Genomic DNA, 26,998 nt, shown 5'->3' on the forward strand with positions numbered 1-26,998 from the left:
AGAAGCCACTTCTTCTGAGGCCTTCCTTACCTCCATCCTCCTCTTTCCCACTCTCCAGAGACCATAATCACTCACTCTTCTCTGCTTCCAGGACACTTAAACAGCAACCAAATGACCACTTTTCCATATTAGGTTTTAGAGTCAAGCATTTCTGGGACCCAGGATTACTATGCATTAATCCTACAACCTTGGGAAATTTACTTACTTTTATGTACACATGGGGGTAGTACTATTTATTTCCCAGGGCTCTTTGTCAATGCATATAAAGTATGTGGTTCATTGCTACATAACTGTCAGTTCTCTTTATTTCCTTTTTTTTTTAAAAAATTACAATATGCCTTAAATTATAATTCACGGTATACATGTTTGTTTCCCACGGTACACAGTGAGCACCATGGGATCAGAGACCATTTGATATTTTTCTCTGTATCTCTGCAACCTGGCACAGTGGATATACCCAACAAAACTTTGTTAAAGGGAGGAATGAAAGAATAAATCAAACTTCAGTGAGAGAGTATGGTAGATTTGACAATCTGAATGATTCTCCTGCCTAAAACAAGTAAAGAATAATTTTTTTTTGGAAAATTCATAGAAGTATAACAGAACTGATTTAAAAGGAAGCCTCCACATACCTGCAGTAACTAGGAACCCTGGGCAATGAGTGAGTGCCAAAGTTACTCTGGCCCTGAGGGTTTTCACTGAGCTCTGAATCCCTTGAGCTCTGGTTTTGACTGCATGGTGTACAGAGGACAGGAGCTATAACCCAGGGCTTGCCCAAAGTGAGTTTATAACAGGGACCTCAAAGAATTATGTCCACAGAGAATGAATAGGACTGTGCCTATTCTTAACAGTACTATAAGGTGTACTTATAAATTTATTATAAAAGTAGACCTCAAGGGCTTCCCTGGTGGTGCAGTGGTTGAGAGTCCACCTGCCGATGCAGGGGACACGGGTTCGTGCCCCGGTCTGGGAAGATCCCACATGCCGCAGAGCGGCTAGGCCCGTGAGCCATGGCCGCTGAGCCTGCGCATCCGGAGCCTGTGCTCTGCAACGGGAGAGGCCACAACAGTGAGAGGCCCGCGTACCACAAAAAAAGAAAGAAAAAAAAAAAGTAGACCTCAAGTGTTCTTAACACAATAAAATTTAGAAAAAATAAAGAAATCGGACAAATAAAAAAAGACATTTCTAATGAGATAAATGACACATGAAAAGCACAGAGGTAGTGTTGAATCTAAAACCACGCCTTAAGATGAGAAGTGAATAGACTAATTTGGAGTATAGAAAAAAATGGAAGGGAGGAAAACAAGCTGAAGTGAATAAAAGAGTTAAAGGAGAGGCCTAAATATGGGGCTGAAAACCATTTTCAAGCAATTAAGTACTGTCCATGAAGAGTCACTATAGATTTGGGAATTACACTATGTTGAAAACAGTCTGAAGAAGATTCTTCTAAGTAATCTGTACATACTGCTAAAGTACAAAGGGAATTTGTGCTAAACCCATTTAATAGTTCTCTGCAATAGTTCCCTACTGTCTTGTGATGAGAAGCACAAAATGTTTAGTCAAGGAAAGTGGGCATGAAAACAGAGAGGAACGTTTTGAGGAAAAAAAATAGAATTGAGTGTCTTTCTACACTCCTTCTATACAAATGGGCCTCTTTTGAAAAAAAAAGAACAAAATAAAAAGAACTACTTCCTTCCATTAAAAAAAAAAGAAGAATTAATAAGACAAACCCCAGGGAGCAGAAGGAAATTTGCCCATTTTGCCCCTGGTGCTGAGTAAAGGAAAAAAAAATCTGTTACCATAGCTGATCCTCATGCACACATTGGGAAAATTCACTGATCTATACTCTTATGAGTTGTGCCCTTTCCTGTATGTTATACTGTAATTAAAATTTTAATTTTAATTTTATTAAGGTAACTGTCAAAAGATAGACACAGCATGTATACTTTCCAAATAAATAAAAAAGAAAAACGGAATGAAGAAAAGAGAAGAAAACTCAGTCAATCAAGCACAAGGAAAATGAGGGAAAAATAGAACAAATAAAAAGTATGTAATAAAATACTACATATAAATTTCAAAATATCAGTAAACCCTATAAACATGAAACTAATTAGAGGACATATGCATTCAAATCATTCAATATTAAGAAATATTTGAGTAGCTTTTATGTCCCCAGCATTGTTCTAGGTGCTGGGGATATAGCAGTAAATAAACCAGACAAAAATTCCTGTCCTCATGGAGATTACATTCCGATCTGAGGAGACAGATGATAAATATATACAGAATAAAATATTCACTATGTGGAATGGTAGTAAATATTATAGAAAAAAAATAATAAAGCAAAGAAAGAGAATTAGGGGTGGGCTTCCCTGGTGGTGCAGTGGTTAAGAATCCATCTGCCAATGCAGGGGACACAGGTTCGAGCCCTGGTCCTGGAAGATCCCACATGCCGCAGAGAAACCAAGCCCATGTGCCACAACTACTGAGCCTGCACTCTAGAACCTGTGAGCCACAACTACTGAGTCTGAGTGCCACAGCTACTGAAGCCTAGAGCCCGTGCTCTGCAACAAGAGAAGCCACCACAATGAGAAGCCCACGCACCGCAGCGAAGAGTAGCCCCCACTCGCCACAACTAGAGAAAGCCTGCACGCAGCAACAAAGACCCAATGCAGCCAAAAACAAAATAAATACATTAAAAAAAAAAGAAAAATAAAGAGAATTAGGGAGGCAGGTGGAGGGAGTGGAAGTTGCAATTTTAAAGTGCACATAGATGACCTCAAAGATGTAAAGTAGGTGAGGAATAGAGCCATGGCCATCCAGAATGTTCTAGGGAGAGAGGGGAAGGAGTGCAAATATCCCAGGGCAGGAGTCTACTAGGTGTGTTGGTAGAAGAGCGAGGAGGCCAGTGTGGCTGGAGCAGTGACTGAAGGAGACTGTAGGAGGAGATAAGGTCAGAGAGATAACAAAGGGCCAGATAATATAGGGGCTTCTGTAGACCATTGTAAGAACTTTGGCATTTATTCTAAGAGACATATTTTTTTTAAATAACATTGAAAGGTTTTGAGCACAAGAACAGAATGATCTGACTTGTATTTTAAAGAATCATATCTCGGCTGCTGTCTTGAAAGAAGAATGTAGAAGAACCTGGGACCTGTTAGGAGTTTGTTGCAAGAATTTAACTGAGAGATGATGGTAGCTTGGAGGAGGGTACCGCAGTCAAGTTGTTGAGATATGCTTGGATTTAGGATATAGATTGTAAGTCAAGCTGACAGATGGCTGTGGATTGGAGGTGGGACATGAGAGAGAAAGGAGTCAAGGATGTCTTCAAGGTTTTGGACCTGAGCAACTGAAAGGTTGGGGTTGCTACCCATTGTTGAGATGGGGCAGACTTCAGGAAGAGCACATTCACAGAGAGAAAGCAAGAGTTTGGTTTGGAATGTAATGTGTTGCGACAATCAAATGAAAATGGTGTGAAGGTTGAACTCATGAGGGATGTCTAAGTTAGGGATGTAACTTGGGAGTTGTCTCTGTTTTTAAAATGAAGCCATAAACATTTTTCAATACATCTGCCTCAAAAAGGAAGGAGTAAGAAAGAAAAAAAAGTGTCCTGAAGTAAGAATTAAGCAACTGAGTGTTCAGCATCTTTGCTTTGTGCTAGAGAAACATACCAATAACTCTGTAAGAAAAAGTAGGGCCTTTATGCCTCTGGGAGCTGACATTCACAGAGACGGTTTGGGGCCTATATGCTAACTGACTTCTTGTCAGAGGATAAAATCTTGTTGTTTGGTGCCTTTAATTAATAGACAAAAGTCAGAGAGTCCCATACAGGAAAAATCCAAGGAGAAACACGCCAAGAAACATATTAATAAAACTATCAAAAATTAAATACAAAGAAAAAATATTAAAAGCAACGAGGGAAAAACAACAAATAACATAACCTTATGTTAACATAACATAAGGTTAACAACTGATCTTTCAGCAGAAACTCTGCAAGCCAGAAGGGAGTGACAGGACATATTTAAGGTGATGAAAGGGAAAAACCTACATCCAAGATTACTCTACCCAGCAAGGATCTCTTTCAGATTCAATGGAGAAATTAAAATCTTTACAGACAGGCAAAAGCTAAGAGAATTCAGCACTACCAAACCAGCTTTAAAACAAATGCTAAAGGAACTTCTCTAGGCAGGAAACACAAGAGAAGGAAAAGACCTAAAATAACAAACAGAAAACAATTAAGAAAATGGTCATAGGAACATACATGTTGATAATTACCTTAAATGTAAATGGATTAAATGCTCCAACCAAAAGACATAGACTGGCTGAATGGATATAAAAACAAGACCCGTTTATATGCTGTCTACAAGAGACCCATTTCAGGCCTAGGGACACATACAGACTGAAAGTGAGGGGATGGAAAAAGATATTCCATGCAAATGGAAATCAAAAGAAAGCTGCAGTAGCAATTCTCATATCAGACAAAATAAACTTTAAAATAAAGACAATTACAAGAGACAAAGAAGGACATTACATAATGATCAAGGGATCAATCCAAGAAGAAGATATAACAACTGTAAATACTTATGCACCCAACATAGGAGCACCTCAATACATAATGCAAGTGCTAACAGCCATAAAAGGAGAAATCGACAGAAACAGAGTCATAGTAGGGGACTTGAACACCCCACTTTCACCAATGGACAGATCATCCAAAGTGAAAACAAATAAGGAAATACAGGCTTTAAATGATACATTAAACAACATGGACCTAATTGATATTTATAGGACATTCCATCCAAAAACAGCAGATGACACTTTCTTCTCAAGTGCTTCTGGAACATTCTCCAGGATAGATCATATTTTGGGTCACAAATCAAGCCCTGGTAAATTTAAGAAAATTGAAATCATATCAAATATCTTTTCTGACCACAACACTATGAGACTAGAAATTAATTACAGGGAAAAAATCTGCAAAAATTATAAACACATGGAGGCTGAACAATACACTACTAGATAACCAAGAGATCACTGAAGAAATCAAAGAGGAAATCAAAAAATACCTAGAGACAAATGACAATGAAAACACGACAACCCAAAACCTATGGGATGCAGCAAAAGCAGTTTAAGAGGAAAGTTTATAGCAATACAATCCTACCTCAAGAAACAAGAAACATCTCAAATAAACAACCTAACCTTACACCTAAAGCAATTAGAGAAAGAAGAACAAAAAAACCCCAAAGTTAGTAGAAGGAAAGAAAGCATAAAGATCAGATCAGAAATAAATGAAAAAGAAATGAAGGAAAGAATAGCAAAGATCAATAAAACTAAAAGCTGATTCTTTGAGAAAATAGACAAAATTGATAAACCATTAGCCAGACTCATCAAGAAACAAAGGGAGAAGACTCAAATCAATAGAATTAGAAATGAAAAAGGAGAAGTAACAACTGACACTGCAGAAATACAAAGAATCATGAGAGATTACTACAGGAAACTGTATGCCAATAAAATGGACAACCTGGAAGAAATGGACAAATTCTTAGAAAAGTACAACCTTCCGAGACTGAACCAGGAAGAAATAGAAAATATAAACAGACCAATCACAAGCACTGAAATTGAAACTGTGATCAAGATAGTATGGTACTGGCACAAAAACAGAAATATAGATCAATGGAACAGGATAGAAAGCCCAGAGATAAACCCACACACCTATGGTCAACTAATCTATGACAAAGGAGGCAAGGATATACAATGGAGAGAAAACAATCTCTTCAATAAGTGGTGCTGGGAAAACTGGACAGCTACATGTAAAAGAATGAAATTAGAACACTCCCTAACACCATACACAAAAGTAAACTCAAAATGGATTAAAACCCTAAATGTAAGGCCAGACACTATAAAACTCTTAGAGGAAAACATAGGAAGAACACTCTATGACATAAATCACATCGAGATCCTTTTTGATCCACCTCCTAGGGAAATGAAAATAAAAACAAAAATAAACAAATGGGACCTAATGAAACTTAAAAGCTTTTGCACAGCAAAGGAAACCATAAACAAGACAAAAAGACAACCCTCAGAATGGGAGAAAATATTTGCAAATGAAGCAACTGACAAAGGATTAAATCTCCAAAATTTACAAGCAGCTCATGCAGCTCAATATCAAAAAAAACCAACCCCATACAAAAATGGGCAGAAGACCTAAATAGACATTTCTCCAAAGAAGATATACAGATTGCTAACAAACACGTGAACGGATGCTCAATATTACTAATCATTAGAGAAATGCAAATCAAAAGTACAGTGAGGTATCACCTCACACCAGTCAGAATGGCCATCATAAAAAAATCTACAAACAATAAATGCTGGAGAGGGTGTGGAGAAAAGGGAGCCCTCTTGCACTGTTGGTGGGAATGTAAATTGATACAACCACTATGGAGAAGAGTATGGAGGTTCCTCAGAAGTCTAAAATTAGAACTACCATATGACCCAGCAATCCCACTACTGGGCATATACCCTGAGAAAACCATAATTCAAAAAGAGTCATGTATCACAATGTTCATTGCAGCTCTATTTACAATAGCCAGGACATGGAAGCAATCTAAGTGTCGATCGACAGATGAATGGATAAAGAAGATGTGGCACATATATACAATGGAATATTACTCAGCTATAAAAAGAAACAAAATTGAGTTATTTGTAGTGAGGTGGATGGACCTAGAGACTGTCATACAGAGTGAAGTAAGTCAGAAAGATAAAAACAAATATTGTATGCTAACACATATATATGGAATCTAAAAAAAAAAATCATTCTGAAGAACCTAGGGGCAGGACAGGAATAAAGACACAGACTCAGAGAATGGACTTGAGGATATGGGGAGGGGGAAGGGTAAGCTGGGACGGAGTGAGAGAGTGGCATGGACATATATACACTACCAAATGTAAAATAGATAGTGGGAAGCAGCCACATAGCACAGGGAGATCAGCTTGGTGCTTTGTTACCACCTAGAGGGGTGGGATAGGGAGGGTGGGAGGGAGACGACACAAGAGGGAGGAGATATTGGGATATATATATATATATATATATATGTATAGCTGATTCACTTTGTTATAAAGCAGAAACCAACACACCATTGCAAAGCAATTATACTCCAATAAGTATGTAAAAAAAATAGATAAAAGTCAATGTGCTTATTGTTATTTCTCAGATATATTTCTTATTTCTGATTAATAGTTCATGTCTGCAAATGGTTCTGAATCACCCATACTGTAAATATTAACCTATGCCAACTGATAAAAAGGTGACAGTTTTAAGGTTATGACAAGTTTACAGCTCTGTGAAATAAACCAGCTCCTGCATGTAACAGGCTAGCTACTTGTGCAAACAATCCCTAGGCATTTTTTAACCTGGCACACTATCTGGCTGAATCCATCACTAATGCATAATAAATGTTGGCATGTGCTCAATCAACGTGTCTAAGAAATTTTACTTTAAGAAAAAATGCCACAAAGTGGATAAAGTCATCTAAATGTAGGGATTGAAGCCCCAGGGCTGCACCTTGGTAGACTTCAACATTTGAGTTCAGGGATTAGAGGAAGAAACATCCAAGATGGAGGAATCGCTGGTTTACTGGGTAATTAGCACCCTTCATAAATATGTATTAATCCTTGCCACAATCATCCAAGAGGGGTTACTATCATTATCCCAACTTGAGAGAATCATAACTGAGGCTCAGCAAGGTGAAGTGGTTTGCCAAAAGATCATACATATCAAGGTTATAATCCAGTGTTACCATATTTAATCTGCCTTTTCCTATTATTGTCTCCATTGCCAATGACCTGTTTGAATGCATTTATGAGAGCAGTTGATGAGATGTTCTCAGGGTGTTCTCTGTTTTCCTTACAGGCGGGTATGTGAAGGCCTTGGAGATGACTAAAGAAACCCCAGGCCAAGGAGCCTTTAAGCCAAATTCCATTTCCGAGACGTATGATGATGTTGAGTACCCTGGGAGAGAGGGGTATGTACGTGCCAGCCCTTCAATGAGATGAATGTGATGAGACTTTTAAAGTACAATACAACAGTTCAATGGTCTTTGTATCTTTTCTCCCCACAGAGCAAAGTCAGATTTCTCCAACTCATTTGTCTCAGGTAATGGTAAGTTTAAGAAAACATTTGAAACTGTCACTAGGAATTGCTAAGAGTTTCTGTGGCAGATTAGTAGTAAGGTATCTTTTATTTACATATTTTTATTAATGCCATTTGGGTGGGGTGATGATAAGCTAATAGAAGTGGTTCAAGGTATGTGTGAATAAATGCATTTAGAATCATGAAGGTGAAGATACTGGTAATAGGTCTTTTGTGGCAAGGAAGCAACTTTGATGTGAAATTGCTTTCTTCCTGATCTCTTCACAATCCAAGTCTGAAGATAGGAATGTATTTTACTTAAAACACTTGTATGGATTCTCAATACTTTTTAAAAATATTGAAGTATAGTTTATTTACAACATTGGTTTCAGATGTACAACATAGTGATTTTATATTTTTATAGATTATAGTCCACTTAAAGTTATTATAAAATATTGGTCGTAGTCCCTGTGCTGTACATCATATCATTGTATCTTATTTATTTTATAGCTAGTAGTCTGTATCTCTTAATCCCCTTCCACATCTTGCCCATACCCCACCTTGCCCCTTCCTCCACCCTTCTTCCCACTGGTAACAATTGGTTCTCTATATTTGTGAGTCTGTTTTGTTATATTCATTTATTTTTCTTTTATTTTTCTTTTTTAGATTCCACATGTAAGTGAAAACATACAGTTTTTGTCTTTCTATGTCTGGCTTATTTACTAAGCATAACACTCTCCAAGTCCATCCATGTTGTTGCAGGTGGCAAAATTTCATTCTTTTTTATGGCTGAGTAGTATTCCTGTGTGTGTATGTGTGTATACACTACATCTTCTTTATCCATTCATCTGTTAATGGACACTGAGGTTGCTACTGTATCTTGGTCATTGTAAATAATGCTAATATGAACATTAGGGTGCATCTTTTTTGAATTAGTGTTTTCGTTTTCTTCAGATAGACACCCAGGAGTGGAATTGCTGGATCATACAGCAGTTCTATTTTTAATTATTTGAGGAACCTTCATACTGTTTCCCATAGTGGTTGCACCAATTTACATTCCCACCAACAGTGTAGGAGGGTTCCCTTTCCTCCACATCCTAACCAACATCTTTTGTTATCATTTTTTTTTACCATCTTTATTGGAGTATAATTGCTTTAAAATGGTGTGTTAGTTTCTGCTTTATAACAAAGTGAATCAGCTATATATATATACATATATCCCCATATCTCCTCCCTCTTGCATCTCCCTCCCACCCTCCCTATCCCACCCCTCTAGTTGGACACAAAGCACTGAGCTGATCTCCCTGTGCTATGCAGCTGCTTCCCACTAGCTAGCTACTTTACATTTGATAGTGTATATACATCCATGCCACTCTCTCACTTCGTCCCAGCTTACCCTTCCAACTCCCTGTGTCCTCAGGTCCATCCTCTATGTCTGTGTCTTTATTCCTATCCTGCCCCGAGGTTCTTCAGAACCTTTTTGTTTTTTTTTAGATTCCATATATATGTGTTAGCATACGGTATTTGTTTTTCTCTCACTTACTTCACTCTGTATAATAGTCTCTAGGTCCATCCATTTCACTACAAATAACTCAATTTCATTTCTTTTTATGGCTGAGTAATATTCCATTGTATATATGTGCCACATCTTCCTTATCCATTCATCTGTTGATGGACACTTAGGTTGCTTCCATGTCCTGGCTATTGTAAATAGAGCTTCAATGAACATTGTGGTACATGACTCTTTTTGAATTATGGTTTTCTCAGGGTATATGCCCAGTAGTGGGATTGCTGGGTCGTATGGTAGTTCTAATTTTAGACTTCTGAGGAACCTCCCTACTGTTCTCCATAGTCTTTGTATCAATTTACATTCCCACCAACAGTGCAGGAAGGTTCCCTTTTCTCCACACCCTCTCCAGCATTTATTGTTTGTAGATTTTTTGATGATGCCTATTCTGACCAGTGTGAGGTGGTACCACACTGTAGTTTTGATTTGCATTTCTCTAATGATTAGTAATGTTGAGCATTTTTTCATGTTTTTGTTGGCAATCTGTATATCTTCTTTGGAGAAATGTCTGTTTAGGTCTTTTGCCCATTTTTGGATTGGGTTGTTTGTTTTTTTGATATTGAGCTGCATGAGCTGCTTGTAAATTTTGGAGATTAATCCTTTGTCAGTTGCTTCATTTGCAAATATTTTCTCCCATTCTGAGGGTTGTCTTTTTGTCTTGTTTATGGTTTTCTTTGCTGTGCAAAAGCTTTTAAGTTTCAATAGGTCCCATTTGTTTATTTTTATTTTTATTTCCATTTCTCTAGGAGGGGTGTCAAAAAGGATCTCGATGTGATTTATGTCATAGAGTGTTCTGCCTATGTTTTCCTCTAAGAGTTTGATAGTGTCTGGCCTTACATTTAGGTCTTTAATCCATTTTGAGTTTATTTTTGTGTATGGTGTTATGGAGTATTCTAATTTCATTTTTTTTATATGTAGCTGTCCAGTTTTCCCAGCACCACTTATTGAAGAGGCTATCTTTTCTCCATTGTATATTCTTGCCTCCTTTATCGAAAGTAAGGTCACCATATGTGCATGAGTTTATCTCTGGGCTTTCTATCCTGTTCCATTGATCTATATTTCTGTTTTTGTGCCATTACCATACTGTCTTGATTACTATAGCGTGCAGTATAGTCTGAAGTCAGGGAGCCTGATTCCTCCAGCTCCGTTTTTCTCTCTCAAGATTGCTTTGGCTATTTGGGGTCTTTTGTGTTTCCATACAAATTGTGAAATTTTTTGTTCTAGTTCTGTGGAAAATGCCATTGGTAGTTTGATAGGGATTGCATTGAATCTGTAGTTTGCTTTGGGTAGTATAGTCATATTCACAATGTTGATTCTTCCAGTCCAAGAACATGGTATATCCCTCTATCTGTTCATATCATCTTTAATTTCTTTCATTAGTGTCTTATAGTTTTCTGCATAGAGGTCTTTTGTCTATTCAGGTAGGTTTATTCCTAGGTATTTTGTTCTTTTTGTTGCAGTGGTTAATGGGAGTGTTTCCTTAATTTCTCTTTCAGATTTTTCATCATTAGTGTGTAGGAATACAAGAGATTTCTGTGCATTAATTTTGTATCCTGCAACTTTACCAAATTCATTGATTGGCTCTAGTAGTTTTCTGGTAGCATCTTTAGGATTCTCTATGTATAGTATCATGTCATCTGCAAACAGTGACAGTTTTACTTCTTTTCCAATTTGGATTCATTTTATTTCTTTTTCTTCTCTGATTGCTGTGGCTAAAATTCCAAAACTATGTTGAATAATAGTGTTGAGAGTGGGCAACCTTGTCTTGTTCCTGATCTTAGAGGAAATGGTTTCAGGTATTCACCATTGAGAATGATGTTTGCTGTGGTTTTGTCATATATGGCCTTTATTATGTTGAGGTAAGTTCCCTCTATGCCTACTTTCTGGAGAGTTGTTATCATAAATGGGTGTTGAATTTTGTCAAAAGCTTTTTCTGCATCTATTGAGATGATCATATGGTTTTTCTCCTTCAATTTGTTAATATGGTTTATCACATTTATTTATTTGTGTATTTGAAAATTCCTTTCATTCCTGGAATAAACCCCACTTGATCATGGTCTATGATCCTTTTAATGTGCTGTTGGATTCTGTTTGCTAGTATTTTGTTGAGGATTTTTGCACCTGTATTCATCAGTGATATTGGCCTGTAGTTTTCTTGTTTTGTGGCATCTTTGTCTGATTTTGGTATCAGGCTGATGGTGGCCTCATAGAATGAGTTTGGGAGTGTTCTTCCCTCTGCTATATTTTGGAAGAGTTTGAGAAAGGTAGGTGTTAGCTGTTCTCTCAGTGTTTGTTAGAATTCGCCTGTGAAGCCATCTGGTCCTGGGCTTTTGTTTGTTGGAAGATTTTTAATCACAGTTTCAATTTCAGTGCTTGTGATTTGTCTGTTTATATTTTCTATTTCTTCCTGGTTCAGTCTCGGAAGGTTGTACTTTTCTAAGAATTTGTCCATTTCTTCCAGGTTGTCCATTTTATTGGCATACAGTTTCCTGTAGTAATCTCTCATGATCCTTTGTATTTCTGCAGTGTCAGTTGTTACTTCTTTTTCATTTCTAATTCTATTGATTTGAGTCTTCTCCCTTTTTTTCTTGATGAGTCTGGCTAATGGTTTATCAATTTTGTTTATTTTCTCAAAGAACCTGCTTTTAGTTTTATTGATCTTTGCTCTCATTTCCTTCATTTCTTTTTCATTTATTTCTGATCTGATCATTATGATTTCTTTACTTCTTCTAACTTGGGTTTATTTATTTTTCTTCTTTCTCTAATTGCTTTAGGTGTAAAGTTAGGTTCTTTATTTGAGATGTTTCTTGTTTCTTGAGGTAGGATTGTATTGCTATAAACTTCCCTCTTAGAACTGCTTTTGCTGCATTCCATAGGTTTTGGGTCATCCTGTTTTCATTGTCATTTGTCTCTAGGTATTTTTTGATTTTCTCTTTGATTTCTTCAGTGATCTCTTGGTTGTTTAGTACTGTATTGTTTAGCCTCTAAGTGTTTGTATTTTTTACAGATTTTTTCCTGTAATTGATATCTAGTCTAATAGCATTGTGGTCAGAAAAGATACTTGATACAATTTCAATTTTCTTAAATCTACCAAAGCTTGATTTGTGTCCCACGATATGTTCTATCCTGGAGAATGCTCCATGAGCACTTGCGAAGAAAGTGTCATCTGCTGTTTTTGGATGGAATGTCTTATAAATATCAGTTAAGTTTGTCTTGTTCAGTGTATCATTTAAAGCTTGTGTTTCCTTATTTATTTTCATTTTGGATGATCTGTCCATTGGTGAAAGTGGGGTGTTAAAGTCCCCTACTATGATTGTGTTACTGTCGATTTCCCCTTTTATGGCTGTTAGCATTTGCCTTATGTATTGAGGTGCTCCTATGTTGGGTGCATAAATATTTATAGTTGTTGTATCCTCTTATTGGATTGATCCCTTGATCATTATGTAGTGTCCTTCTTTGTCTCTTGTAGTAGTCTTTATTTTAAAGTCTATTTTGTCTGTTGAGAATTGCTACTGCAGCTTTCTTTTGATTTCCATTTGCATGGAATATCTTTTTCCATCCCCTCACTTTCAGTCTGTATGTGTCCCTAGGCCTGAAGTGGGTCTCTTGTAGACAGCATATATACGGGTCTTGTTTTTTATCCATTCAGCCAGTCTATGTCTTTTGGTGGAAACATTTAATCCATTTATATTTAAGGTAGTTATCAATATGTATGTTCCTATTCCCATTTTCTTAATTGTTTTGGGTTTGTTATTCTAAGTCTTTTCCTTGTCTTGTGTTTCCTGCCTAGAGAAGTTTCTTTAGCATTTGTTGTAGAGCTGGTTTGATGGTGCTGAATTCTCTTAGCTTCTGCCTGTCTGTAAAGGTTTTAATTTTTCCATCAAATCTGAATGAGATCCTTGCTGGGTAGAGTAATCTTGGTTGTAGGTTTTTCCCTTTCATCACGTTGAATATGTCCTGCCACTCCCTTCTGGCTTGCAGAGTTTCTGCTGAAAGATCAGCTGTTAACCTTATGGGGATTCCCTTGTATGTTAATTCTTGCTTCCCTTGCTGCTTTTAATATTTTTTCTTTGTATTTAATTTTTGATAGTTTGATTAATATGTGTCTTGGTGTGTTTCTTCTTGGATTTATCCTGTGTAGGACTCTCTGTGCTTCCCTGGCTTGATTGACTATTTCCATTCTCATGTTAGGGAAATTTTCAACTAAAATCTCTTTAAATATTTTCTCAGCCCCTTTTTTTGCCTCTTCTTCTTCTGGGACCCCTATAATTTGAATGTTGGTGTGTTTAATGTTGTCCCAGAGGTCTCTGAGATTGTCCTCAATTCTTTTCTTTTTTCTTTATTCTGCTCTGTGGTAGTTATTTCCACTATTTTATCTTCTATGTCATTTATCCATTCTTCTGCCTCAGTTATTCTGCTATTGATTCCTTCTAGAGAATTTTTATTTCATTTATTGTGTTGTTCATTATTGTTTGTTTGCTCTTTAGTTCTTCTAGGTCCTTGTTAAACGTTTCTTGTATTTTCTCCATTCTATTTCCAATATTTTGGATCCTCTTTACTATCATTACTCTGGATTCTTTTTCTGGTAGACTGCCTATTTCCTCTTCATTTGTTTGGTCTAGTGGGTTTTTACCTTGCTCCTTCATCTGCTGTGTGTTTCTCTGTCTTCTCATTTTGCTTAACTTACTGTGTTTGGTGTCTCCTTTTCACAGGCTGCAGGTTCATTTTTGGTGTCTATTCCTAGCGGGTAAGGTTGGTTCAGTGGGTTGTGTAAGCTTCCTGGTGGAGGGGAATGGTGCCTGTTTTCTGCTGGATGAGGCTGGATCTTGTCTTTCTGGTGGGCAGGACCACGTCCAGTCATGTGTTTTGGGGTGTCTGTGAACTTATTATGATTTTAGGCAACCTCTGTGCTAATGGGTCAGGTTGTATTCCTATCTTGCTAGTTGTTTGGCATAGGGCATCCAGCACTGTAGATTGCTGGTCGTTGAGTGGAGCTGGGTCTTAGCATTGAGATGGAGATCTCTGGGAGAGCTTTCACTGTTTGATATTACATGGGGCTGGGAGGTCTCTGGTTGACCAATGTCCTGAACTTGGCTCTCCCACCTCAGAGGCTCAGGCTTGACACCCGGCTAGAGCACCAAGACCCTGTCAGCCACACGGCCCAGTACGTGGGAAGTTTCTTGCCTTTTGGGAAGTCTGAGGTCTTCTGCCAACATTCAGTAGGTGTTCTGTGGGAGTTGTTCTACATGTAGATGTAGTTTTGATGTATTTGTGAGGAGGAACGTGATCTACACATCTTACTCCTCCACCAACTTGATGGTGCCCCTTTTGTCATCTTTTTGATGATAGCCATTCTGACAGATGTGAGGTGATATCTCGTTGTGCTTTTGATTTGGATTTCCCTGATGATTAGTGTTGCTGAGCATCTTTTCTTGTGCCTGTTTGCCATCTGCAGGTCTTTTTTTGAAAAAATGTCTATTCAGGCCTTTGCCCATTTTTTAAATCAGGTTGCTTGTTTTTTTGATATTGAGTTGTATGAGCTTGTTATATATTTTGGATATTCACCCCTTTTCAGACATATCATTTGCAAATATCTTCTCCCATTCAGTAGGTTGTCTTTTTGTTTTGTCAATGTTTTCCTTTGCTGTGCAAGAGTTTCTAAGTTTGATTAGGTCCCATTTGTTTATTTTTGCTTTTGTTTCCTTGCCTGAGGAGACAGATCCAAAAAAAAAAATATTGCTAAGACTTATGTCAAAGTGTGTTCTGCCTATATTTTCTTCTAGGAGTTTTCCCAACACGACTTATTGAAGAGACTGTATTTTCTCCATGTATATTCTTGCCTCTTTTGTCATAGATTAATTAACCATAAGTGTGTGTGTTTGTTTCTGGGCTTTTTCTGTTCCATTGATCTATATATGTTTTTGTTCCAGTACCATACTGTTTTGACTACTATAACTTTGTAGTATATTCCTAATACTTTTAATATTGACATTAACATGCTATAGAGGACTTGAATGCCCCTACCTACCCCTCCATCCTCTTTTCATACATACTCAGTCTTCACCTTTGAGATCCAGTCATGCTGACCTGTTAGCTTTGCTGACTTGCTAGGCTCCCACTGCAGGGTGTTTGCGTATTCTACTCCCTCTTCCTGGAATGTTCTTTCCTCCCCTGTGCCCCTTTGTCTAAGTGACTCTTAATCTTTCTTCTGATCTCAGGTCAATCATTATTCCCAGGGAATATTCTCTTAGGTATACAGTCTCATAGTACCATGACCCTCTTTTTCATAGCACTTGTCACAGTTGTAATTCTATATTTATGTGATTGTTTGATTAATAATTCTCTTCCCTCCTAGATGATTTCCTTCTCCATGCTCACCATTTTCCCTAGCCCCTATCATAATGCCAGGCACATGTTACATATTCAAAAAATATTTGTTGAATGAATGAAAAGTTAATGGAGGAGGGATAATCAAATGCTACTCTGGTTGTTTTTGTCCTTCTTAGAATATTAGAATTTTAGGTGGAGAAACAATCTTAGAGATCATTAAACACGGTACCCTCATTTTAAAAAAAGGAAACTGAGGCACAGAGAAGTTAAGTGACTGTCCTAAACTCATTGTGAATCAAGTTCTGAACTTGAAAATCCTCCATTGCCAGGGTAGATTCAAAGTATATCTGTGTATTTTAAACTTATCTGTTGGACTAGGTGAAAGTCATGCTATGATGGGGGAAGATTTTTCAAGATGTGTCTGGTTGTCTCCATTATTTCCCCAGCATTCAGCACAATGTCTGGTGTTTAGTAGACTGATTGTTATATGTAAAATATGCAAAGGGGGAGGGTTGAAGGTGGGAATCTGTTAATAAATTAACTTTCTTTGACTAAATCAGACAGACTTGAAAACAGGATAGAAGCAAATATTAATTTTTGTTTGTACATACTTTTATAGAGGTTACTTATTTTTACCACATGCTTGTAAAAACATGTGCATATGTTTCAATAAAAACTACTTCACAAACAAAAGATTAGAGTACCTAACACCTGGTATGTATCCAATAATTTTGTGTCAAATATGAATCTGAATTAGTGCCATTATAATGAATATTTTTTTAATTTCAGAAGAAAATAGTGAAGAAATGTATGAAGATGTCTACAAAACAAAGAGCAACTACCCAAAGAGAGAGTGAGTTTCTCTTTTTCTTGGCTTCATAGCTAAGGGTATTTCCTGTTAGTCTAGGAAAACCAAAGTTTAATAAATGACTTCCATCCCTACCCACCCCATCTTCAGTGAAGATATGCAGAGAGAATGGAGATAAGCTATTGTAATACAACATTGTGATCAACGGGGCACTTGTAATTGTGTACAATCATATCTAATAATTTTGATCACATTGCTTTCTCTTTTGAGAAAATGTACATCTCCCAGAGTAGAGGACTTTGATACTGTGCTAGGGAATAAGTGAGAAAAGTAAATATGAATAAAATGCTTCAATTCTGTAGTTGCTTTTCCAGGAAGAAATCAATGGTTATGATTTACCTGTATCTTTGAAAGTTAATGAGGCTATCTCTGGGATTGGGGCTTAATTTATTATCTAATAATTCAGTGTTATCAAGGACAGTATTTGTTCAAATGGGCATTATTAATCAAATTCACTTATTAGGCACACAGTGTGAAAAGGAAAACAGCAGTAGTCAAAAACAAGAAGCTTGAGGGTTGAAGGGAAAAGAGGCCATTCGTGCTGGGTGGGATGATGTGAGTGTATCATTCCCTCTCCTTACGCTCCCCCTCCCCAATCAAGAGCATATATGGAAAAATTTTAATCATCAACCAGGCAGTCAGTATACCATCATCGTTATATTATCATTCCATAAACTAAAGATCAGTGACATGAATTTCAGAAGCTAGAAATTTCTATAATGTATTTCTAGTGTAGTCTGTAAACTATGGGTCCCTGAGTCATCATCTCTAAAAGGAAGACTTTGCTCCATAAACTCTTTAAAATAGAAACCATTTGGAGTAGATGAAAGTTTGTATTGAAATATAGTAATTCCTTCCATAGCTGATGTGTGCTACTTCCTATCAGCATCTAAACAAAGAAGAAGAGCATAGAAGCTGACAAGGCATTTTCCTGCTCTTCCTTGAGTGGGGTGTGTTGAAGAAATGAGACTGAAGTCTCTGATCCTTTTTACTACATCAGGCTTCCATCCCCAGTACTCTCTCAAACACCATGTTATTTATATCCTCTGATTCCTCTTAGTTTAGATGGAAAAGAAGCACTTAAAAGACTGCGGAGGTTCTTCAAGAAAGAAAAGGATAGATTTAAAATGAAGAAAATCAAGTCAAAAGAAAATATAAGGTAAGAGGTCCCTTTTTATTTCTCTTTCCAGGAGAGGATTAGCAGTGCTGGCCTGGTTAGTTACACAGCTGATGTTCTCTATCCTGTTCTTCTAGTGAAGCGGTACCAGAAACTAAAACCAAAGGCCCTGGTTATCACCTACCACCTCCTTGCCAATATTTGAGTGAACTACACCCACAGATGCTTATGAGAAAGTGACAATGTCCCTTTTGAAAACGTTGATAAGAAAAGGTTGTGAACAAGGGTAGAGGGAAAGTCTTAATCAAACAAAGTCCAGGAAAGAAACTTTCCTCATCATCCTTGGCATAGATTCCTGTTGTTGTTACTGAGCATTATGTTATTAATTACATCCTTTTATGCTCTCTCAGCCCTACAAGTTCCAGTGGTTTTATTTGTCTACACTTCCATATTCTAATTTGCCTCTCTTGAGAGAGGCAGTGTGTGGAAAGGGAAGATGAATTTTTCAGCTGAATGGCCCACGTACCTCAAAGTCTTAGACCTGGAAGGGAACCTCCAAGATCACCCTAGCTAATTACCAGTGGGAATTGGGAAGGTTAGAAATTCATGAGTAGGAGAAAGAAACAAGAGGCCTAGGTTCTGGATTCTAGTTTCAGCTTTTCTGTTTATTCAGTGTGCAACCATGGGCAAATCACTTCCATTTTGCACTCATAGGGATCAAGTTTCTTCTTGCATATAATAGGAGGGAGGAAGGAGACTGGGTGGTCTCTGGAGGCACTTCTCTCATATATATGTGTGTGTGTGTGTGTGTGTGTGTGTATATGAGAGAGACACACACAAACAAAAACATAGACATAGATCTGTATTTTATGAGGGCAGAGGATGGTAAAATAATTTGATCCAGGTTATTACATATATTGACATGGAATTATATTATTCTACCTTGAAGTTCTTTTCAATTATAAAACCTCAGAGTAACATGACTTTAAGTCTAATTGTCTGTTGGATGTAGATCTACCAAGAGATTTATATAGAATATGGGGTTTACAAATTGTAGTCCTGACCATGGAAGAAGAGGGAGTCTAGCTCCAGTAGCCAATGAGATCTAAAGGCAGACCCCGACCTTAACAGGTTAGATGTTTCTGACAAAAATTATTAGTGCGATACCTACAGTCCCTTAAAAATTTGATCCAGGTGAGAATGCTGATGCGTGTTTTGTTTTGTTTTGTTTTTGTTTTAAATAATATTTATTTATTTATTTTGGCTGCACAGGGTTTTAGTTGCAGCACGCAGGATCTTAGTTGTGGTAGGCATGTGGGATCTAGTTCCCCTGACCAGGGATTGAACCTGGGCCCACTGCATTGGGAGCATGGAGTCTTACCTACTGGACCACCAGGGAAGTCCCAATGCTGATGTTTTTAAAATGCAAATGTTATTTCCTTTTTCTTAGAGCTATTCTTAGAACTGTAAGTGACTGCTTATGACTTTTAGAACAAATATCCAATCTCTTTTCATTGCAAGTCAATACTTTTATGGCAGCCGCTTCCTACTTGTCCAGCTCCCTCTCTCGCTCAGATTTACTCTCATCACCAGCCCATTAACACATTCCCTCTTTGTATATGAGTGCCCTGGCGTTTCATGCCTCCTTGCTTTTGACCACGACATTCCGTTGGTCTGGAATGTACCTGTCCTTCTCCAACTTCCTTTGATTATCAAAGTTCTGGCCTTCCCTTAAAGTTTGGTCAAATATTATCCTTTCTGGGACGCATTCCATGAACCTTTCTACCCAAACCTGTCTTACCGGTTTCTCTTCTATGTTTCTGTAACATCCCGTGCACATCTTGTAATGTCTCTTAATACTACTGAGAAACCCTTTTTCTTAGAGTCAGAGAATCTCAGGGTAAGAAGAGAAATCCATATACCTAGTCCAACCCACTACACAAGCTTCTCTGCAGATTTCCTAAGAAGCCACATCTCTATGCCTGCACACCTCTATAAAGAGAAATTCACTATGTGCAGGGGGAAATCTGCCATTTGTAGGAAGGTCTAAAAAGCCTTTTTTCCCCGTAAAGTTTGCCAAAATCTGCCTCTCTACCTTAATTTTTCAATTAATAGCATGGAGGTAACAACAGAACTTTGTTTATTTATTTGTTTCTTTGTTTACCTTTTGTTGAGCCTTTTGATTGAGGGCTCCTCTCTGGAACATCAACTCCTAGTTTGTTGCGTTATCTTCAGAAGGAGGTTGCAACCATGAAAATGTGACCTTTAAAAAGAGTTGGGGCTCTCAATCTTCTCTCTCTCTCTCACACACATATACATACACACACGCACAAACACACACACACACACACACACACTGTCTGTTAGGATAGTCATTATTAAATGGCTTGATTTAGGCATAAATAAACCAAGAATTAAATGCCACGGGTCTTAGCTATGCTACGAGTTTTACATGGGAATTAAATGTTAAGCCTCTTCTCACTCCCTCTGTTCCAAATGTTCTGACTTCTTCTTTCAACAGGCCAGGCACTCCTCAGCTTGAGGGTCTCTGTGTCTGCTGTTTCCTCCCCTAGGAATGCTCTTACCCCAGATATCTAGTTGGCCTATTCTCTCACTATCTTCAGGCCTCTGCTTCAAATTCACCTTATCAGTGAAGCCTTCCCTGAACATCCTCTGAAAAATGGGAAACCAGCCCTCACCTCCAGTCCCCCTCCCCCCTTACCCTGCTCTATTTTTCTTAGTTGCACTTATCTCCATAAATTTCCTTACATGACAGATCATAAATTTCCTTGTTTGTTTTCTGTCTCATTCTACTGGACTCCATGAGGGCAGGGATTTTGACTGTTTTGTCCACTGCAGTATCTCCAACATAAAGTACAATGCCTGGAAGAAAAAAAAAAAAAGAACAGTGCCTGGGATATAATAGGCACTCAATAAATATCTGTTGAATGAATAGATGACCTAAAGGAAGGAAATATCATTATAGATTTTTTTTTGTGGCCTTGGTGTTTATGTTTAAATAGGAGCTACCAGCACCCTGACCTAATTAAAATGGAGGAAGGGAATGGGTGTTAAGAAAGGCTCCCTTAAGCAAGGGACCGCTTGCATAAGCCAAGGCCCCAAGGATATGTGCTCACCAGATGTTGAGGGCAGGAAGTGCATGAAGGCTTCACATGTGTTCTAATCCTCACAATAACCCATGAGTTAGAAACTTGTTCCTCCATTTTACAGATGAAAAACTAAGGCTTTGAAAAGTTATGTGACTTGCCCAGGGTAAGTGGCTAAGTGGCAGAACTGAAAGTCATATCAGCTCTGGCTCTAGTGACCATGTATTTCTCCTACTGCGCCCTGCACATCACAGTCCTGGTCTCATAGACACCAACGGAAGGGGTCACTGAGTATCAGCCCTGTCCCAGGCACATTCACTTAGGAAAGCTCATCCCATACAAAGGGAACTCTACAAGATAGGTGCTGGTATTCATTTTGGAAATGGAGAACTAAAGCTTCCACAAAGGTTAGTGCTGTTCCTTTGGTCAGCCCTTTATTATGTTCTTACCACAGAGTGTTATATTAACTTACTTTTGGTGCCCCTCACTAAACCGTGAGCTACCTCAGGACAGAAACTGTGTCTGATCATTTTGTATACCCAGCACATGGGCCTGGCCCATGATGAGTGTCCCCAGAATACCTGTAGGACTGAACTTAAGTTAATTGCTTAAAATACGTGGATTTTTTCCTACCACATCATGTTTCCTTTCATGTAATCTTAACTGTGAGATTTGAGGAAAAACAGATGATCTACCTAGCCAATGTCCTCTCCTACTTAGCACATTTACCATCTTCCATTTCCACCTGGCCTGGAATTCTCCCCTCAAGTCACCTCTTTGGTTAAACATATACATAGTCAGGGTCCAGCGTCTCCAGATGTTTCTCTCTTACCATACTTACCCCACATTGAACTGACATCGTGGAAGGTAGAAGGCAGAAACAGAATCCTGTGGACAAAGAAGGGCAGGGCTAAGGGACAGCCTGAGATTGTCTCGTTAGGAAAGGGGGTGTGGGTGGTCACTGGGAATAAATAAGCTCATTTACAAGAGAGGGGAGGTGATCAGAGCAAAGCTGCAGGAAAGGTTTGCTACGTATCTTTCCCCCAAAGCATCTGTATCAAGAAACCTAGTCATCAATATGTTATTTGAGATGTATCAGCTAATATTTCTGAACATGGCTTTTTCCCTTAACCCTTTGTGTCTTTTGTCAATTAACAGTGCATTTTCCATTTCGCTGCCTGATTTAGGTAAGTGACATTCACTTATTTGCTGGAACAAAATTATTCAGCACTGACATATTCACATTCTGAGAAAGAGAAGTAGTAATCCTTCCTGCATTCCACGTTTAATGAAAAATTGATACATCAAAATCAAAGACATTTTACACAATAGTAGTACTTACTTTGGGGAAGATGAGTAACATTTCTCAAGTGCCTCCTATATGCCAGGCCTCTTAAAATCTGAGAAATAGATGCATTATCCCTTTTTAGGAAGGCTCTAGGACTCACATCCATATTTTAGTGACCTAGGATTTGTACTCAAGTCTCTGAATACGAAGCTCGTGCATTTTACATTATACCACATAACCTTCTGAAGGATTTAACAGCCAGCTCAACGGAATTAAAACATAGTAATTTGAACATGACCACTTTGCAGTACATGTACTAACTGAATCAAGGATGGGTCATTGGAATACTTTTTGCTTTGCTATATAAACAACAGTGCACAAATTAGTACAGTGCCTGACATCTAGTGTGCTTGCTCTCCATCGCGTTCAGTAAGTTGAATCTATCGATGAGAGAGGGCCATGTGTTTTGTTGTTTGTCAGGTTTAGTTTATGGGCTCTAGCGATGGTGGCTACTTTGATTTTACTCTGACTTGACAATTCAAATGTATATTATATTCCACAAATATAAGTTTGCTGCACTAAATAACAAATAGTTACATAAGCCTGGTATAATAACAACTCTCCCAGGCTTCCCTGGTGGCACAGTGCTTAAGAATCTGCCTGCCAATTCAGGGGACATGGGTTCGAGCCCTGGTCTGGGAAGATCCCACATGCCGTGGAGCACCTAAGCCCGTGAGCCACAACTACTGAGCTTGCATGCCACAACTACTGAAGCCCGTGCACCTAGAGCCCGTGCTCTGTAACAAGAGAAGGCACCGCAATGAGAAACCTGCGCACCGCAATGAAGAGTAGCCCCCCTCGCCGCAACTAGAGAAAGCCTGTGCACAGCAACGAAGTCCCAATGCAGCCAAAAATAAAAATAAAAAAATAAAATAAAAAAATAACAGCTTTCCCAAAATATCCTCGGTCTAGGTAAAAAAAAAAAAAAAAAAAAAAAAGTCAGAATAGGCCCGCATTGTACCCCCATCCAAATATATGAATAACTGAATTATGAATTGTGAATAATTATGCCAGAAGTTTTCTAACTAGTTCAAGTGGTGAGTCATTTGAATATTATGGAATTCTATGTAGACCACCAAGGAATGTGAATATCCTAAACTGAAAACGTCTAATTATGATTAAGTACTAAGTCAGATTCAATTTTATGCAAGATTATTATAAAGAAGCAGTTGTGTTTTGAAATAAAAATCAGGGAAGAAAAATCAACATTAATGTTCTATTAAATTGTTTTTTTTCCCCTAGGAATTAAGCCCTCTCACTGCTCTAGCATTATAACATCTTTGTCCAGTTCCAGAATGATGGGAACCTAGTCTAAACATGATCCTTTCGGCAACTCATATTTTCTGGAAATCCACATGAAATCAAATTGATATAAATATTTATGCATGTTTGAGATACTAGGACATCTCACTATTTTTTATTCCTCAGTTGAACTTCTTCCCAAATGGATACTTGTTTTGTTCTTTGATCCTTTCTATATCCTATGATCAGATTTTGATAAAACAGGCATGGGGATGCACCTAGATAATTAAGTAATTGTGTATAATTTGGAAAGCTGGGGATTGTATAAACCATACCTAATAATAGACTATTTTGATCTTATCTTGACCCTAGAACTTAGGTCTCAGGAAGTTATTATCTATGATGATGTGGACATAAATGAAAAAAAGTCAAAGTAAGTCAATTTACCGCATTGGTCATCCCTACTGATATTTAACCCATTTCCTGATGCTTTGTTAAATACGGTCAGAGGGCCATCCCTTCAGATCCTTGGTTACTGGGTGAAAAGTCAAGTTGTGATATATTGCCCCCACTAGGAAAGGAAAATAATGAGTAATGTAGATGACCTAACAGTGGTAGGTGATTCAAAACTCACTGGAGCTTTGTTTCTTACCTTTGAATCTATAGACTTGAAACTCATTGCAACATAACAAATACTTATTTAAATGCCTCCTGTGGAGGATGGCAAGCACTACCTCACAGAACCTCTGTTCTCAAGGTCTAAATAACTAAAATCTGTCAAAAAAGAGAAACCATCCTGAAACTCAATACCCTTTCTCTAGCTACTTATTACCTGTCCTTTCCCTCTCAACTAAATGGTTGAAAACAAAGGCCTCCTCTGCTCATCTTGGATACATCTTTCCAAGCTCACTGCAACTGGGGTTCTGTTCCACCACGACAGAGGACTTGTTTTTGGTAAGGTCACTAATTTCTTTGTTAAATCCAGTGGATACATGTAAGTCCTTATTGTACTTGGCTTCTCTATAATATCTTAAATTGTTGATCATGCCATCCTTTGAAGGAAAAAAATATTAACTTTTCCCCAGGTTTCTATGTTATCATTATTTCTTATTCCTCACCTTTGGCTGTTGCTCCTCCTGTTTGATTGGTTAGTTTTGGTTTTGTGTGCATGCATGTGTTCTAATTCTGCCATTCATTTCTTTAAAAATTATGTGTTTCTCAGATTTCCTGTATCAGTTCTCTTCCCTTCTTCCTTTATATGTTCTTGAATGGTCTCATCTACATCTAGGGCTTTAATTACAATCACTATAGTAAAGATATCAAAATTTACAATTTTGAGGTCAGATTTCTCTCTTCCACTTTAATAAGCTTGCTAGATAACTCTGTTTGAAACTCAGAATTCCATATTAACTCATAATCTCAACTGCCCCCATCCAAATATGATCCCTTTCTTCTAAAATCTATGTGGGTGATTGTTTCAATAAACACACAGCTGCTCAAACCAAAACCCTAGGCATTCACTATCCTTGACTCCTCCTCCTCTCGTGCCCTGCACCCTCTTCTGTTTAAATAACTCTCAAAATGTTCCTGCTTCCCCATCCCCACTGCACAGCCACATGAAGGCACTCATTGCTTCTCAGCTGGATTATTGCAATGACTTCCTGAATGGCCACCTCACCTCCACTTCACTTTATTTTCCAAACTTTCTAAAGTACAAATAGGATCATGTCACAAAACCCACCATTCACCAGCTTAAAAATGGTTAGTCGTTGTCCATTGCTCTCAAAATGAAATCCAAACTGCTTAAGAAGGCATAAAATTCATTATTGATCCAGCTCCTGGCAAACTCTCAGCCTCAGCTGTACTTCCCACTTACTCACCATTCCTATGTTCCATCCATACTGTACATTTGGGTGTTCCTTGAACTATTCAAGATTTCCAGCATTTCTAAACCTTCACATTTGTTCCGGCTTCTTCGATTCATTCAACAAATATTTACTGAGCATGTACTATATGCCAGACACTATGCTAAGTGTTGGTATAAAGCAGTGAATGAAACAGATATAATTCCTATTCCTATCTGATTGGAGAGGCAGATAAATAAATTAATTTTAAAAATCTATGCGGCTTCCCTGGTGGTGCAGTGTTTGAGAGTCTACCTGCCGATGCAGGGGACATGGGTTCGTGTCCCAGTCCGGGAAGATCCCACATGCCGTGGAGCGGCTGGGCCCGTGAGCCATGGTCGCTGAGCCTGTGCATCCGGAGCCTGTGCTCCGCAACGGGAGAAGCCACAACAGTAAGAAGCCTGCGTACCGCAAAAAAAAAAAACAAAAAACACAACAACACACAACTATAATTAAACATAGAAATTTGATTGCTTTGGATATTTTGAAAGAGAGTGGACATATGGTCTGTGTGTTGGAAGGAGATTGATAGTCATTTTAAAGTAGATTATCTGGGGAAGGCCTTTCCAAGGAGGTGAGAATTTAAGAACAAAAGAATTGTTCTGTCTGTAACACACTTTGCCATGCTTTTTGCTTGGTTGACTATTTTATCCTTCATTATTTAAAACTGAATTCAGATTTTGTTTTCCCCAGGAAGTCCTCTCTGAGCTTATCTATTTGGGTTAGGTCCCCCTTTTTATCAGAACATTCTTTTCATAGTTGTATTCATCTTATTTCTTGCCTGTCTCCTCCTCTAGATGGGAACTCCCTGAGGTAGGGGCTATGGCTTTCTGGTCTCTATCATGTGGCCTCATACCAAAGCATAGTTTGTTAAATCAGATAACAAAGAAGGACCTGCCTCCAAAAAATGTGCAAAATAATTTGGAAGCTCAGAATAGGTAGACATTTCCATTATTTAGGGGATCAGAAAAGTCTCTGTGCCAAGTTAAAGAAGCAAGGATAGGAAACATTTTGACACAGTTGGAGATTGGGGTTGAGAGAGAGAGAGAGAGAGAGAGAGAAGCGGGGAAGGTTTGCTGGGGGGAGAGGGTTGGACAGCTGTGTAAATGGAAAACAAATGTGTTTGGGAAGTTTCATTGGACCATAAGGCATGTGATCAAGAAAGTAGGTGTTACGAGCAGGAAATGCAATTTGGCAGGAGATGGAGAGGAGAGCCCTGGAATATAAAATTAGAGTTAAGAATGAATTCTTTCTTAAAAATAAATGATATGATATTTGTAAAAATGAAAATAAGAAACATGTAAGTTTAAAGCAAGATAAAATAAATTTCCCTCAACCTGTAACTCAACTTCAGAACTAGAACATATCCAGTGCCTTGGTTTCTCTACCTTGTGCA

The 26,998-nt window shown here is 38.0% G+C and overlaps 1 protein-coding gene across 3 annotated transcripts in view; it reads left to right on the plus strand.

The window, feature by feature from the left end:
• Positions 1–26,998, plus strand: part of FYB2 (FYN binding protein 2) — a gene marked incomplete at its 3' end in the record, with an annotated part of 132,472 nt that overhangs the window by 93,957 nt on the left and 11,517 nt on the right. For all 3 annotated transcript variants that reach the window (XM_081255579.1, XM_081255578.1, XM_081255580.1), the window contains exons 10-15: positions 7,901–8,012; positions 8,109–8,149; positions 16,806–16,869; positions 17,945–18,043; positions 22,267–22,295; positions 24,071–24,131. In XM_081255579.1, the coding sequence (XP_081111705.1) occupies positions 7,901–8,012; positions 8,109–8,149; positions 16,806–16,869; positions 17,945–18,043; positions 22,267–22,295; positions 24,071–24,131 (406 nt within the window). The remainder of the gene's footprint in view (positions 1–7,900; positions 8,013–8,108; positions 8,150–16,805; positions 16,870–17,944; positions 18,044–22,266; positions 22,296–24,070; positions 24,132–26,998) is intronic.

The sequence above is a fragment of the Mesoplodon bidens genome, assembly GCF_964165515.1.
Source record: "Mesoplodon bidens genome assembly, chromosome: 2".
Lineage (NCBI taxonomy): Eukaryota > Metazoa > Chordata > Mammalia > Artiodactyla > Ziphiidae > Mesoplodon > Mesoplodon bidens.